General features: G+C 38.1%; 1 protein-coding gene across 1 annotated transcript in view; it reads right to left on the reverse strand.

The window, feature by feature from the left end:
- Window positions 1-16,394, reverse strand: part of LOC106103891 (serine/threonine-protein kinase 10) — a 39,673-nt gene that overhangs the window by 5,881 nt on the left and 17,398 nt on the right. The window contains exons 5-21 of the mRNA XM_013283802.1: window positions 15,919-16,117; window positions 14,899-15,029; window positions 14,075-14,254; window positions 13,190-13,333; window positions 10,017-10,098; window positions 9,352-9,545; window positions 8,584-8,907; window positions 7,818-8,201; window positions 7,138-7,284; window positions 6,351-6,492; window positions 5,081-5,190; window positions 3,864-3,979; window positions 2,962-3,102; window positions 2,399-2,485; window positions 1,714-1,816; window positions 904-1,061; window positions 371-641 (exon numbers count right to left, since the gene is read on the reverse strand). Coding sequence (XP_013139256.1) covers window positions 371-641; window positions 904-1,061; window positions 1,714-1,816; window positions 2,399-2,485; window positions 2,962-3,102; window positions 3,864-3,979; window positions 5,081-5,190; window positions 6,351-6,492; window positions 7,138-7,284; window positions 7,818-8,201; window positions 8,584-8,907; window positions 9,352-9,545; window positions 10,017-10,098; window positions 13,190-13,333; window positions 14,075-14,254; window positions 14,899-15,029; window positions 15,919-16,117 — 2,913 coding nt within the window. The remainder of the gene's footprint in view (window positions 1-370; window positions 642-903; window positions 1,062-1,713; window positions 1,817-2,398; window positions 2,486-2,961; window positions 3,103-3,863; window positions 3,980-5,080; window positions 5,191-6,350; window positions 6,493-7,137; window positions 7,285-7,817; window positions 8,202-8,583; window positions 8,908-9,351; window positions 9,546-10,016; window positions 10,099-13,189; window positions 13,334-14,074; window positions 14,255-14,898; window positions 15,030-15,918; window positions 16,118-16,394) is intronic.

Consider the following 16,394-nt stretch of genomic DNA (forward strand, 5'->3'; position numbering starts at 1 on the left):
CCCCCCCCCCCTACCACGACCACACAGAAGACAGACGTCAAATGGGAGCAATCCCGCGTACACTAATGAGTTGTGCCGAAGGACCATTTATTTCCTTTTTCTTATAAGAAAAGGATATGAAGGGAACGTGGATTTCACGGTAGAGAAGACGCATAGGTAGGGGAAACATCTTATGTGCGTCTCCTCCTCTGTCACTTAAAGGTAAGCAACGCATTCGGTATTGCAAATGTCTATGTACAGCAGTTGGTTTCGCCATTACGGCGAATTCAAGTGCTTGCTTGCTCATTTGTTACCTTATGATATATAAAAAAGTCGAGATCCATTTAGCACTTTAAGTTACAAACTCTAACATACATCCATCTTTCTCAATTACAACATTAGTATGAAGTATGAGTGCTATGACGTCACAAACCTTAGCGACCAACTCCACCTCCTGCTTCAACAACCTCAACTCCTGTTTCAATGTATCTCTGAAGTGTCGCAGATCTCTCTCATGTTCCGCGCGCAGTCTCTTCGCCTGCTGGCGCAGTTCCGCCTCCAGCTGCTGCTCAGCTCGCTCAGCAGCTGCGCGCTGACTGCGCGCGAGTGCCTCTAGCTCCGCCTCGTGTGCGCGCGATAGACTGCCCAGTTCTGCTTCGAATCTGGAATATTACGATATATAGCTTAATACACTTTTCTAGTACTCTACGTAAGAAATATTTAAAAAACATAGCCTATGTTACTCAGTGATAACATAGCTTTGTAATGTTGCGAGAATTTTTGAAATCAGTCCAGTAGTTTTTGAGTTATTTCAATACATCCAAAAATACGAATATTTCCTAATTATAACATTAGTAGAAATTAGTATAAATTCCCTAGTGCATATGGTTTATTGAACTGAGAAGTGTAGGAATTCCTAGTTACCTCTTATCCTGCTGGTCCCTGAGCTGGTGCTCCTTAGCGTTGAGGTCCTGGAACTGCTTCTGCTCCTGCTTCTGCAGCATCTTGATCTCGCGCAGCTCCTGCTTGCGGAGCGCGTGGTCGTCCCACGTGCGCCCGCTCTCCTCGTCGCCCCAGATCACCTGCACCACAACATACATACATACATATCCATACACTATGTTCCCGTGCGGCTTCCGCGTGTAGGAAAAACCTATTACTTCATACTTAATATTATGAATGTGAAACTTTAGTTGGATGGATGGATGTTTGTTGGAGTTGGTAGCCTAAACTGCTGCACAGATCTCAATGAAATTTGGTATAGATGTAGAGGATAGTCAGCATGAACACATAGGATACTTGGTTTTTTTTAATGCCGCGCGGAAGGAGTCGCGGGGAAAGCTAGTATTTATATCATTTATATTAATATTAAGAAGCGTAAACACACACTATTTATTTATGTTGGATGTTAGTAATCACAGCATATTTTTAAATAATTATTTCTTTAATAAAAAGCCCTACACTTACGAAACGCTTTAGGCTACATATTTTGAAGGTATTAAACTTAGGTGGTAAATAAATTGGAAAAAACCCTTCATGTGGGAAAAAAATTACAAGCTGACATCGAGAAATTAAGGTTACCTTGGTTGTCATTTGTGACTGAGAATTTGATAAACAATAATATAAAATTTTTACAATTTCATGCGGATCAAGCCGCACGGAAACAGCTAGTATTAGTATAGATTTCAACAAAATCACATTCCTGTTACAGGGTGTCAAACTATGGCACTATACCTTTGACGTTGTTGTAGTAACAATGACACCATCTATCTCAAACTTCCTCGTTCTCTTGCGCGTTTTCTTCTTCAAGTTTGCCATATGGATGTCTTCTTTAGATCTGCAAATCAAATAAAAAAAATATTACAAAACGACAAAGCTACTGAAAATTGCTAAATACCAAGCTACAGTTGCCCATAGACACTAACATTATAAAGAGGAAAGATTTTATTTTTGTATGTATTGAAATAACTCAAAAACTACTGGGCAGAGTTTAAAAATCCAGTCACCATTAAAAAGCTACGTTATCAAAGTAACATAGGCTATACTTATTAATTTCACACGGACAAAGTTGCGAGCAACAGCAAGTTATAAAAAGACAGAGAAGGGACACACGAAAGGAAGATATTTCTCTTATTCGTCCTGTCCACTGCCAATTTCACTTTATCTTCCTTTCTTTGTTTCTTTTGCATTTTTGTGTGTTTTTAAAGATAATTAATAAAGGGATGAATCATGTAACAAGAGGAACGTTAGTTATGAGTGTGGAGGTACACGGGTAGAGGTAGACATAGAAAGAGATGTATGCTGTAAAAGGTGACATGATGAAGGGAGTGACAGATGACGTAAGAGTCATGCAGACAAAACCCTGTTGCGCCTACAGGAGTAGGATAAGATGTGTGTTTTTTAATAACTAAGATGTTACCTTTGCATACGATTAGAGGGGTCCTGCCTGTTCCGCCTCAACACCACCTGCTCTCCGTTATCCATCTCCTGGCTGTCCGTGTTCACTCTGGATACACAATAAAAAAGTAAATGAATTTGGATATAAATAAATTTATTTCTGACTAGCTGTTCCCATGCGACTTCATCCGCATGAAATTATGAATATTTTATTTTATTTTGTCAAATTATCAATAGCAAATGTCAAAATGACATGACATGACAAACATTGACAATCTTGCTTCCTTGATGTTGGCTGCAACTTATGGTCTCTTTCCCATATTTGGGTCTTTATCCAAAATATTTACCCCTAAGTGTAACGGCGTGAAAATATATAGCCTAAAGCGTGACGTAAATGTAGGTCTTTTTATTAAAAGAAGAATTATTCAAAAATATGGTGTATTTGCTGACATCTTAGGCAACAAAGAAGTGTGTGTTTACGCTTTATTATAATAGTATAGATTGATATTTATTTTTTAAGGTTTATCACAGTCAAGTAAGAAGGTAAACTGAATCAACGTTATTAGTTGTCATTTGCCACAGTACCTTGTGCCACCATTCAGTTGTGTGTCGGGTGTGACCGCGTGGTGCGCGGAGTCGTGCGACGCCGTGGTCGCTAACGAGTCTGCGTCAGCTCCGCGACGTGACGACGCCGATGCCACCGACCCGCTGTCAGATTGCGAACGTCTTGGAATATAAAAGGATAAACTATAAACAGGTGTTAATTCTCCAAATAACTATCATACGTCATCTGTCACTCCCTTCTTGATCATGTCACCTTTCACACATGTCTACATCTAGTGGTGTACTCTTAACTAACGTTCTTCTTGTAACATGCGATTCATCCCTCCTCATAACATGCCCCCATCCTAACCTTTTACTACTTACCTTCTACCACTGAAGCTACTCTTAAACTTCCTCTAGTATACTCATTTCTGCCACATGTAGTCTCCTTTAATCCATTCCTTTCACTGCTCAACACTCAAATCCATACATGACAGGTATAATAGCAAATAGCCTATGTGTACTTCCAGACTTTCATCGAGATCCGTTCAGCCGTTTAGGCTACAAACTCTAACAAACATCCATCCATCTTAAGATTTGCGTTTCTACATGTAGTCTCCTTTCAATTATATGTCCATAATGTACATTTTTTTTAAATACTTTTGCACATACATGTAGTGTTTGGGATCCGTCGACTATCAAGTAAAACGCCAGATAAATTAATTAAAACTTTTACCAACTCCTTACACTACTACCTACTCCGTTTACGTCGTTTGATCTATCTGTTCACCTTTTGCCCTTTAACCTCTCTCTCTGTCGCTCACATGCCTTCTCCCTCACACTTCCGTTCCGTTCCTTTCCACGCCAAAATCCATTCCCACATACACAAAGCTTAAATTAAGTAAGTAATATTAGATTTGCGAAAGGGCGGCCTAATACATTACCTGTCAAAGCTATCAGGTGACAGTCTCGTGGGCGCGAGCGCGATGTGCGTAGCGGCGGAGTCCCGCACACGCACCTCCTCCGCGCCCACCGTCACCACCGACACGTGAGATGTATCCTGACATTGTTAAAGGAAACTATTTAATCACCACCATCATCATCACTTACCAAAGGGATGGAGTAAATAAGGATAGGGAATTATGGAAGAACTAGCTTTCGCTCGCGACTCCGTCCGCGTGGTATTAAAATTAAAAAACAAATGTGAATAGCCTATGTGTTTTTCCAGACTTTCTTCTACATCTATACCAAATTTCATAGAAATCCGTTCTGCCGTTTAGGCTACAAACTCTAACAAACATCCATCTATCCATCCATCCATCTAAACTTTCGCATTTATAATATTAGTATGATCTAGGGGAGGCCTATGTCGATGGACAACCTGACAAAGCCTGAAAGCTGACAAAACTTGTATATGTCGCAATCAGAAGAAGAAATCAATTTGAATTTAAATCATAATTAGAACACGAGCGCCGCCAAGCGACTTTTGAGAGAACTTAGATGATTCTAAAAATAGGGATCTTTGCGAGAACATTGTTTAAACGACACGAGCTTGGTGGATCGATGATATCCTGACTGAGGAGTATTGTGAATGTGTTCCTGACATCCGACTTTACTCATGGCCGCCCACATGTGATCTCGAGTACTAGTAATTCTGATATCGTGCTAGCTCAAGCCGACATATACATATTCTTTTTTGTGTTTTACTTCTTTTTTTCTGTAATTACCACGTATTAGAGTGAAATATATGTTAAAAAGTCAGAGAATAAAGGCTTATTTTATCTTTATCATCATCATCATCACCAGCACGCACACTATACATAGTCAATACCGCATGACTTTTCAAATATCTTTAAATTTCTTCACCAATATGCATCACTATGTTTTCCTTCACGGTTAGAATATCGGGTAAATTATGTACATATGAAATTAGAAAAATCAAAAATCTCATGATACAGCGGGATTTGGACACAAGAGCAGTAAAATACAAGTGAAATGCTTAAACCATTGAGCCACCGACGTCGTCTAAATTTGTTATTTTTTAAACTACTTCTATTAATAAAAATATCGTACATCTCTTTTTGATGTTATCCCTTTCTAATGATGAAAGAATTTTTAAAATCAGTTTAGTAGTTTTAGAGTTTATTTATTACAGACATACCAGGTTGAGTCCATTAGCAAGGCTGTCATCGAAGACTCCGGAGTCAGCGGCAGCTCCAGGGCTGAGGATCAGTACCTCGCTGCTATCCAGACGACGACCTCGGCTCTTCTCTGTAATAATTAACAAAACTCAATTTAAAAAACGATAACTGCATATATAATCTTACTAATCATTATCTGTCCAGCTCATTATATGCCCCCACCGAGGGGCTCGAGTCTACCCTAAGTTAGGGTGACTAGGCCATAGTCAACCTGCACTGCGGGTTGATTGACTTCACACATATCTTTGAATTTCTTCGCTGATATGTGCAGGCATCACGATGTTTTCCTTCACCGTAAGAACGTCGGGTAAATTATGTACATATGAAATTTGAGAAATCGAAAATCACATTGGTACGGCGGGATTCGAACATAAGATCTGTAGATTACAAGTCAAGGGCTTGAACTGAGCCACCGACGCTCTCTAACCTTATTTATATAAATGCCAATATTTAGTTGATGGTTCAGGGGTGTAGCTTAACGGTGTTTGAGGATAGCCACGTCTTTGGATAGTATTGAAATTAAGTCGGATAACGAGTACGAGTCTAAAGGACGGTATGGTTCGGAAAGGTTCCCCGAAGCGGATACTTGCGGGGCTTACCTGGTTGTTCTGCGCTGCGCGTATTAGGTGGTCTTGGTGCACTGTTAGTTCGTTCACTGCTTAACTCACACTCCCTTTCTCCCTAAGCCCCGCATGCGTATGTGTCAACGCTCCACTCAAACTTCGAATTCCGAACTAAAGCGTTCCAAAAGACGAAGAAAGAGCGAAGGAGGATGGATTATGACAAAGGGTCGAAGAAGGTCGGTTGAGATAATAAAATGAGGAACGCGGTGACGATACAAGGGGTTTGAGCACTTGACTTGTAATCTACAGGTCATAGGTTCGAATCCCGCCGTACCATTGTGATTTTCGAATTTCATACATAATTTACCCGACGTTCTTACTGTGAAGGAAAACATCGTAATTTCTGCACAAATATAAGAAATTCAGATATGTCCTAGTCACCCTTAGGGTAAGCTCCAAACACCTCAGTGGGGACGCATGAGCTGGTGATGATGATGAAACTTTAGATGTATGTTAGAGTTTGTAGCCTGAACTGCTGAATGGATCTTGATAAAATTTGGCATAGATGTAGAGGATAAGGTGGCACAATACATCATACAGAAGAAATTGCCATCAAAAAGTGTGTTCATATCGTAAAAGTGTCATAGTGTGTCAAGTTGGCACTGACCGCTGCAGGAGTTGGCGCAGTCCAGCGAGTCCAGTGACGACGGCGCGAAGCAATCATCATCTGAAGATGAGCCGGCTCCCACGATCACCACTTCATCAGCTATCGGCGGTGTGGTGGATATCGTTACTGCGTTTGGCGGCAACTGGAATACATTACATAAACTTTTAAAATTATTTTGCATTATGTTGTGGACTCATTTTCATCCCCATTTTGCTAGTTTAGCAACGGGGAGAGGGAGCTTTCTGAGAAACCTTAGAGAAAATAAACGCTTTCTAAAACATTTTTTGCTTTATACTCCAATCTGTGTGAACGCGCCCAAGGTAATAAACGGTTATTTTATATTATAATGTAGCAAACAAGCGAGTAGGCTCCTGAATTCGCCAAAAAGGCGAAGAGAACACTGCATAAACATCTGCAACTGCAGATGAACTGTTCCCGTGCGGCTTCATCCGCATGAAATTGTATAATTTTTATTTTCTTCTCTCAACATTTGTCAAATCAACAAAAGCAAATGTCAAAATGACATGACTTGACAAACTATGGCAATATTGCTTCCTTGATGTTGGCAGCAACTTATGGTCTTTTTCCAACATTAGGGTTTTTACCCAAAACATGTACTCCCTAAATTTATTGGCGTGAAAATATATAGCATAAAGCGTGTCGTAAGTGCAAGGCTTTTTATTAAAAAAAGAATTATTCAAAAACATGCTGTAATTGCTGACATCTTAGGCAACAAAGAAGAAGTGTGTTTACGATTTATTATAATAGTATAGATATAGATTCTCACCGTCAAAGTATTCAAAACAGGTGGATGTGTTGTAGTGACGGTGACGAGTCCCGCGGGCGAAGCCGCCAGCGAGTTGGGCTCCGCGGACACCGCCACCACCGTCACCGCCGCTACAGCTGGCCGGATGTCTCGTCGGGATGATGGCGGCTGGAAAAGCATTTTATTCATTTAAATAAGAATACGAATCAAATGACACCTTACTTGTTAAGATCGGTTTACACGTCTGGGTTGTACACTGTTACAAAAACTAAAAATAATACACCTTTATTATTAGTAGTGTAAAAAGTTTGCAGAAATGCAATACTACCAAATCATATTATATAACATTAGTAACATTTGGTAATATTAAAATGCTAAAGTTGGAATAGATGGATGAATGTTTGTTAGAGTTTGTAGCCTAAACTGCTGAATGCATTTCGCTGTAATTTGGTATAACTCATACAGGATTGTCTGGAAGAAAACAAAAGCTACTGTTTTTTTAATTCCACACAAACGCAGTCGCGGGCGTAAGCTAGTAATATTAATAAAAATCCAAAATATATACAAAGTTAACTGTTTTGAAAACTCTCATGAGTAATTGCCGCCAGATATTTTAACATAAAAAAATCAATTAAAAAAAGCGTGCTTTTCAAATAAATCAATCGAATTTTCAGTTAAAAAAAATACAAAACTATACTCACAGTAACTGGTCTAATTTCCACCGCATTCTGTACTCTATCTTCTTCCACAGAACTAGATCTAGAATATTCCTTCTTCTCTAATCTTCCAGGTCTAGTCACTTCTATACTAACTCTATCCTTGTCGTCCACAGACCGCGATCTGTTCTCCCTTTCTATCCTATTTACTTCTGCGGTAACTCTACTCGTCTCTACTACTCTATCTAAATCTGTAGAAGTAGATCTAGAACGTTCTTTATCTCTCTCTGATACTCTTACTTCTGTATTTATCTTCTCTTCTGTCGATTTATTCAGTCTGTTATCGTGCTTTGGTTTTTCGCTGATATGTAATTTTTCTGATGTTTTGTCGGTTTTTTGCTCAACAACTTTTTCGGCTTCTCTGCATACCTATTAAATTAAAAATGTTATTAAGAAATGTAATAAAAAGATTATTTTAGTCCATTTTTCTTCCCAATCTTTCCTTACAAGGATGGTAAGGTAAACCAGATTTGATTAGGGGACGCATAGTAAGTGAAAATATTCCTTTTGTGTGCGTCTCCGTCTATTAAAGTTAGGCAAAGTATATTTTGCAGTAGTCTATGGGGAGCGGGAGATTCGCTATTTTGGCGAATTCAGGTCGCCACTTGGTTAAACTTGTATGACACACTCCATCTATCAGTTATGAGTCTGTGACTTTTATCTTTTAAACAAAGCACTAATTTAGACTGAACATTTCTGGTTTATTTGCAACTAATTTTAGCTTTACATGTAACATATATTTGGAAATTACCTGATCAACAATATGTCTGCCAGCGGCGGCGGCTGCGGGCGCTGCGGGGGCTGCAGGGGGTGCGGGCGCTGCGGGCGGGGGCGGGGCGGGCTGCTTCTTGGGCGTGCGGGGGGCGGGGCTGTCGACGGTTGTGGGCGTGGCGGGTGACGTAGACGTGGGGGAGGCTTGTGTTGGTAATGATGGCTGCGTGGTGGGCGTGCTGGGGGTGGCGAGGGGGGTGACGGGAGCGATGGGGGTAACGGGCGTGGGTGTAGGGGGTAAGGTAGGTTGTGATTGGGGCGACGCGGGGGGCGGCGGCGCTGGGCCTTTCTCCTTTTTGGGGGCCTGTAAAGAATATTACAAATTTTATTCAATGTAACTTTTAGATATTGACGATTTGTTTAATACAAGCATTAAAAAACTTTTTAATAAAATGTAACAATGGAGGTTACTTTATTTTCACGAACATAACAAATATTACTCTCGAACATTACAATAAGGTTGTCGTATCTTTCGTTGTTAACATTATTGCTTGTTAAACATTCCACAACTAGCGGTTGCCAGCGGTTTTGTAAGTGCCGAGTAATAAAAGTAGCCTAGTTCTCGCATCAGCAACCCAAATACATAATGTTTTGTATAGACGCCCCAATTTTATTAACAGTATAGATAAGCTGTTTCTGTGCGGCTTCATCCGTATGAAATTATAAAAACCGTTTACATTTCCTAAAAATGAAAATGCTTCAATAGGAAGGCCCTTGACAATGGCTGAGAATAACAGTATGTACTGACGGGTGCCTTCCTGTCAGCGTGCTGGTGGTCGTCGTCGTGTGGACGCTTGGGGGCGGGGGCGGGGGCGAGTGCGGCGGCTGTGGGCGGGGCGGGGGCGGCGGCGGGGGGCGTGGCCGCGGGCTGCGGAGAGGCGGGGCGGGAGACTCGCGGCGCGCCCGGCGGAGACGGAGTGCCCGCTGATGGCTCCTCCGACACTAATAAAAACAATATTAAAATATATTACAGTAAATTTCATTTCATTCGTTAACAAAATTATTATTACAGATATTTTAAAAGACTTTAATCGATTCCTTCTTATGTTTAGCTTATTCTAAGATCAAAGATTTTAAATAATATCCAAAGTAATATAAAAATGTAGTTTTTTAACGACATCGCGTATATTATATCCTATATCTTAACACGAGAATATAGCTTAGATGGAATAGTACAAGAAATATTAGGGAATTTTCAAAAAATTTTCTTATCTATACTAATATTATAAAGAGGAAAAATTGGTATTCTGGGATTTTTGTTTGTATTGAAATATCTTAATAACAACTGGGCTGATTTTAAAAATTCTTTCACCGTTAGAAAGGTAATTTATCTGTTTTTTTTATTTTTACTTCCACATGGACGATGTCACGAGCAACAGCGAGTATTTTAAATAAATACAAAGAAATACTAACTCTTGATGTCCGGCGTCTCGCCCGAGCGCACCGACGTAGAGTCATCTTCTATCTCCATGTGCATCTGGGAGCTGCGGTGCTCCTGCAACACATACATACAACATCATACAACATACAAACAGAAAATTTGACAAAACGACTAAAGTATTAAAAAAGGAACAAAATCTGCCTCAAATTACAAAATGCATTGTCCAGAAAAATAACGAAAAATGCATTCAAAGCGAACTACAAAAAACTGTGATAATTCAATCTTCTAAAACTTATTCGGAGTCTTAAAAACTATGAAATTTAATAGCTAAATGTAAGAAAATCGTCGAATAACCAAATACACATGCTTTAAACAAATTAAGATGGATAATATAGTATTTATAAGTAAAAAAACCTGTAAAAAACAAGACAATAAAAAGCATAAAGTGTTAGGAAACAATTATTATGTTATGTGCTTCAAAGGTGTAGCAAATTTAAATAAATATAAAAAAGTAAAACAACAGATTGAACTGGATACATTAAAATTATTAACAAAATCTTACTTAATCCAACGAAATCGTTTAATATAAATTTTAACTGACTTCTCAAAAGAAGGTTATCAAATTATCTGTTTTTTGCAGAACAATTACTAGGCATAGACTCTTACTTAAAAAAAAACAGCAAAGTAGAAACTATTAACATAAATACAGTTATTTTTAGACAAAAATATCAAACTATTATTTTAAATTGCTTTTAGGCATTATTCCAAATCAATAAAAATAATGAAGGATCTATTCTTGAAACAGAATACGGACATATCAAACAAAAATGAACTTTATGTCATAGCTAGTAGAGTATATCTTGTACCTTCGACGAGGGCGGAGGCTCTCGCGGCTGGCCGTCAGATTCGCATGCAATGTAAGCCATACACAAACACAATTAACGTACGCCCTTCTAGAATGTTCCTTATCTATATTGCCATCTCTCTCTAACATATCGAGAAGAACAGAGATAGCAACATGTTCAATTTTTAATATATTTACTTTTTTTTCTAATAGATCGCCTAACATTGATCCGAAGCCTATAAAACGTATTGTTCATAAAGTAAATCTATTGATTATTACTACATTTTTTTTGTGTTAATACGCGAATAAGAGACAAATACACAACCGCAATATTAAATTATTACGTCTAAAATCACGTCTTTTCCAAAATAATTACAATTTTATCCCCCCATTGGTTTAAAAAATGGAATAAATTCCAGTTTTAGCGGTCATGGGTTCAAATCCCAATATTTACTGTGAACATAATTTTTTTAATTACAAGCTTATTTAGATACGATAATGGCCGAATACTGAGACGACAAACTCCATTGAAATCTAACTCCTGTCAAATTATAAACCACGCTTACAATGTGCATATAATTTCAGCTATGATCGTTCCTAAAACCTCATATTAAAAGGGCGTGAAATTTTTTTTCTACACAAACGTTAACAATATATACTAACCAATTCTCTGATACTGCTCCTTGTTTTTTGTCCTACCCTTCCTCTTGTTCTATAGCAAGCGTGCGGGGCAACACGTGTTATAATATATAAATGTACAATCAGGGAAACTGGCGGTGTTCCTTAAAGCTACAGTGATTTCAACAATTTAAAACGACGTGGAAAAAAACAATACAACGCTTATAATCTTTAAAAGCCTGATTTTTTAAATACAAAATTAATTATACCCTTTACTGTTTTTTAGTAATAGGGAAAAATAGTAAAAAAATCAAAACGATGTTTTTATATATCCGTGATATGCTCCTTTTTGTTTTCTAACTTGAAGATTATCAGTCAAAGGAAACAAGTAAATAGTCAAATATTAAAATAAATTCGATTACAGCCCAATGCGATTTATAAACCCCGGTATCAAATTTGAAACTTCAATTATTTAAGGGTTAAATGTGTCTACAAAAAGTCTAGTTTTATTCATCCCTTCGTTTGCTTACTGCTATCTAATTAGTTTTTTTTATAATATAAGGTGGCAAACTCGCAAGCGGCCTGAATCCACCGAAATGTAAAGCGACCGCTGCACATAAACATCCGCAATTGCAAATGCGTTGCCTACCCTGAATTAACGGAGAAGGAGACCCACATAGACATTTCCCCTTCCTATGCGTGTTCTCCACTGTCAAATCCACTTTTCCTTCTCATCCTTTCCTCTTAAGAAAAGGGTGGTAAAGAGAAAGGGACTTAAATTAGGCCTCCGGCACCACACTCATCAGACGAAATACGGAATTGCTTCCATTTCACCACTTCTGTGGGTATTACACCGGACGGGCCGACCCATTCGTGCGAAGATGTTAAAGTGGGCTCTACCAAAAGTTATTTGTGAGGCGGAGTTTGTCTCGTTGGAATGAACAAGGCAATTTTTCCTTAGAACACCGCAGATTTCCGCGATTGTACATAATAATTATAGCTATATGATATAAAGCATTAGTCAGGATATGCTTATATTTTTGCGTACAAATATTGTTAGTAAAATATAGCAAAATTCAATAAATTTCAAATAATTATGTGTTTTAATATTACATATTATAATTAATTAATGTAGATTTGAATACCACTAGATAATAAATTTAAAAATAAATCATACTAATATTATAAATGTGAAAGTTTAGATGGATGGATGGATGTCTGTTAGAGTTTGTAGCCTAAACTGTTGTACGGATTTCAATAAAATTTGGCATAGATGTAGTGGATAGTCTGGAAGAACACATAGGCTACTTGCTTTTGTTTTTTTTTAATACCACGCAGACGGAGTCGCGGGCGAAAGCTAGTTCTTAATAAACACAATCTTTCATCTAAATATACATTCTTTTACATACATACATAAATTCATCTGCAAACGGCCTACTAGTCTACTGGTCTTTTGGTCTCCTGACTTCAGTCTTTCTGTGACTACAGTCATCGTCATTAACATTAATATTACCAACTAAGTTAAAGAAAAGTAACTAGTCTTCGCCCGCGATTATGTTCGCATGGAATAAAAAAAAAAAAGTAGCCTGTGTTCCAGACTATTCTCTACATCTGTACTAAATTTCATTGAAATTCAGCCGTTTAGGCTACAAACTCTAACAAACATCCATTTAAACTCGCATTTATAATATTAGTATGAAGTATGATTAGTCTACTGGTCTTTCGGTCTTCTGGTCTACTGACCTCAGAGTCATCATCCAGCAGTTCCTCCTCGACCACCTCAGCTCTGTACTCCAGCAGCAGATCTCTTAGCGGTTTCGAGTCTAATTCTCCGCAAACAAACTCGTGCTTCAGTAATTCACTGGATGTAGGCCTTTTCTCTGGATCCTGGAAACCAAGTGTTATATTCTTTACTAGCTGTTGCATGTGACTTCGTCCGCGTTAGTTTAAAAAAGAGCCTATATTACTCACATATATCTACTAATTACCTTTCTAACAGTGAAAGAATTTTCAAAATCGGAACAGTAGTTTTTGAGTTATTTTAATACGTACAAAAATACAAATCTGTCCTTTTTATAATATTACTAGCTGTTCCCGTGCGTCTTCATCCGCATGATATTATAAAAACTTTTTTTTACCATACCATTATAACTTAAATTCCTTAATGTTGGCAGCTTGTAGTTTATGATCCCTTTCCCACATGTAAGTTTAATAGTGTCAAAATAAAGCCTAAAGCATATAAGTGTAGGGCTTTTTATTAAAGAGAGAATAATTCTAAAATATACTGTGACTAGCTGTTCCCATTCAACTTCATCCGCACAGAATTATCAAAATTTTATTTTATTGTTTACATGTTAAATGTCAAAAAGAGGACGTGGCAAACCGTGACACATTGCTTCCTTGATGTTGGCAGCAACTTATGGTCTCTTTCCCACACTAGGGTTTTTATCCAAAATATTTACCCCCTAAGTTTAATGGCGTGAAAATAGCCTAAAGCGTGACGTAAGTGTAGGGCTTTTTATTAAAAATATAATTATTCAAAAATATGGTGTAATTGCTGACATCTTAGGCAACAAAGAAGTGTGTGTTTACGCTTTATTATAATAGTACAGATAAATGCTACATTACCTTGACTAGTGCCTTAGCGATGAAGTCATTAAATGGCTTTGACCATCTGGAGGGCTGGTCGAGTGCTGGAGGGTCACTTTTCTGTATCTTGAGCAAAACTCGCATCGGTGTCATCTCGTGGTTGGGAGGCTCCATTTGAGCGAATTCGATCAAAGTGATACCCAACGACCAGATGTCCACCTGAAAAATATAAAGCGGTTATAACTGGCACTAAGACGGAAGAACCCTGGCTTTTACAAGACGAGCCTAGTGGAATCATTAAATCTTCAAATTATGCCTGGGACTACATACACGTGGAATTAATAACAAAAGTAGCCTATGTGTTCTTCCAGACTATCTCCACATTTGTGTCATTTCATCGAGATCAGTTCAGTAGTCTCTTTCTCGGATGATTTATTTTCTAATTACCTTTCCTCCCTTCTATTAAACAGCGTGAATATATATAGCCTATAGCATGTCGAATTATTCAAAAATATTTGTGACTAGCATTCGTCCGCGACTCCGTCCGCGTAATTATAAAAAAAAAACAAAAGTGAGTAGCCTATATTTTCTTCCAGACTATCCTTTAATCTATGTCAAATTTCATCAAGATCAGTTTAGCAGTTTAGGCTACAAACTCTAACAAACATCCATCCAAACGCATTAATATTAGTAAGATTACTGACATCTTACATAGCAAAGTGTATTTACGTTTTATTATACTGTGTGGTTTCCCATTGAGAGTTTTTTCCCGTGTGTATGAGTGAATGATTTTATGGATTAAATTTAAATCGATGTAATCCATACAATTATTTACCCTTATGTTTTAATTATTTAAAACTGACCTTAAAATCATAAGGATGATCTCTGAAGGTCTCGCAGAGTACCACCTCCGGCGCCATCCAGTACGGAGTGCCGATGAACGTGTCGTGCTTCTGCAGTGTCGACTTGTTCTTCGCCGACACACCGAAGTCAGCTGCAAATCAAATACACTATCAGATATCTTACGCTAGGTTTCCGAAGTTTTCACATATTTTGCCATTACCTAACGTTTCAGTAGTGTTAGATTGACCTAAGTATCAATGGAATAATACTCAAGTTACGTAGTTGGGAAATGAAATGAAGTCATCGAATCAAAAACACTAACGAATGGTAAAAAGCTGGGAAACCAGCCGTTAGAATGTTAACTTCTGGGAAGTTTTACACAATTTTATATAGACATTGTTTTAACCATATCTACCGAATTATTAAATCATAAAATAAATAAATACAGTGGGATTGGGTTGCTAAGAAATTAAAAAAAAACTAAACTAACCCATTTTTTTAATCATGGCGATCATTGTAGTAGTACATTGTTGTAGATTATGTTACTAATAGATATTGAATGCTGCCAATTTAAAATTTGACTAATTTTAATAAACATTACAAAACTGTGTGTCTCGCACATATCTCTAAATTACTTCGCCGATATGTGCATCACGATGTTAACCTACACCGTAAGACCATCGGGTAAATTATGTACATATGAAATTCGAAAAATAGAAAATCACCTTAGTATGGCGGGATTCAAACCCAAGACCTGTAGATTACAAGTCAAGTGCACAAACCTCTGAGCCACCGACGCTCGATTTCCGTAAACTGACCTTTTATTTCCGTAAACTGACCTTTTATTTCCGTAAACTGACCTTTTGCTTCCGTAAACCGACCTTTCTTTCCGTAAACCGACCTTTTTTCCGTAAACCGATCTTTTATTTCCGTAAACCGACCTTTTTTCCGTAAACCGATCTTTTATTTCCGTAAACCGACCTTTTTTTCCGTAAACCGACCTTTTTTTCCGTAAACTAACCTTTTTTCCGTAAACTGACCTAATTTAACTCCACCAGTCATAGTAGCGAGCACGTTGCCCGCCTTCAGGTCTCTGTGTATGACGCGGCGCGAGTGCAGGAACTGCAGGCCGCGGCACATCTCGCGGCACACGTACGCGATCTGCGCCTCGCTCAGCCCCTTCTCCAGCTCCGCCATCACCGAGTCCAGCGCGCCGCCGTCGCAGTATTCTAACAGCATCTGCAATACATACATTGTACTAATTATAAACAGGTAAGATTTTGTATTTTCTATGTGAAATTGCTTAAACAGGTTTGTTATTTTTAATTTCTATATTACACTCTGAGCGGAACTAAAAACAACAAAAGTGAGCAGCCTATATGTTCTTCCATATTATCCTATACATCCGTACCAAATTTCATCGAAAACCTTTTAGCCGTTAAGGCTACAAACTCTAGATTATACAGTAACAGTGGTGAAGAATTTTAACATCTTCGCAAGAATGGGCGGACTATCC

Source organism: Papilio polytes, unplaced genomic scaffold, assembly GCF_000836215.1.
Source record: "Papilio polytes unplaced genomic scaffold, Ppol_1.0 DF823693.1, whole genome shotgun sequence".
Classification (NCBI taxonomy): domain Eukaryota; kingdom Metazoa; phylum Arthropoda; class Insecta; order Lepidoptera; family Papilionidae; genus Papilio; species Papilio polytes.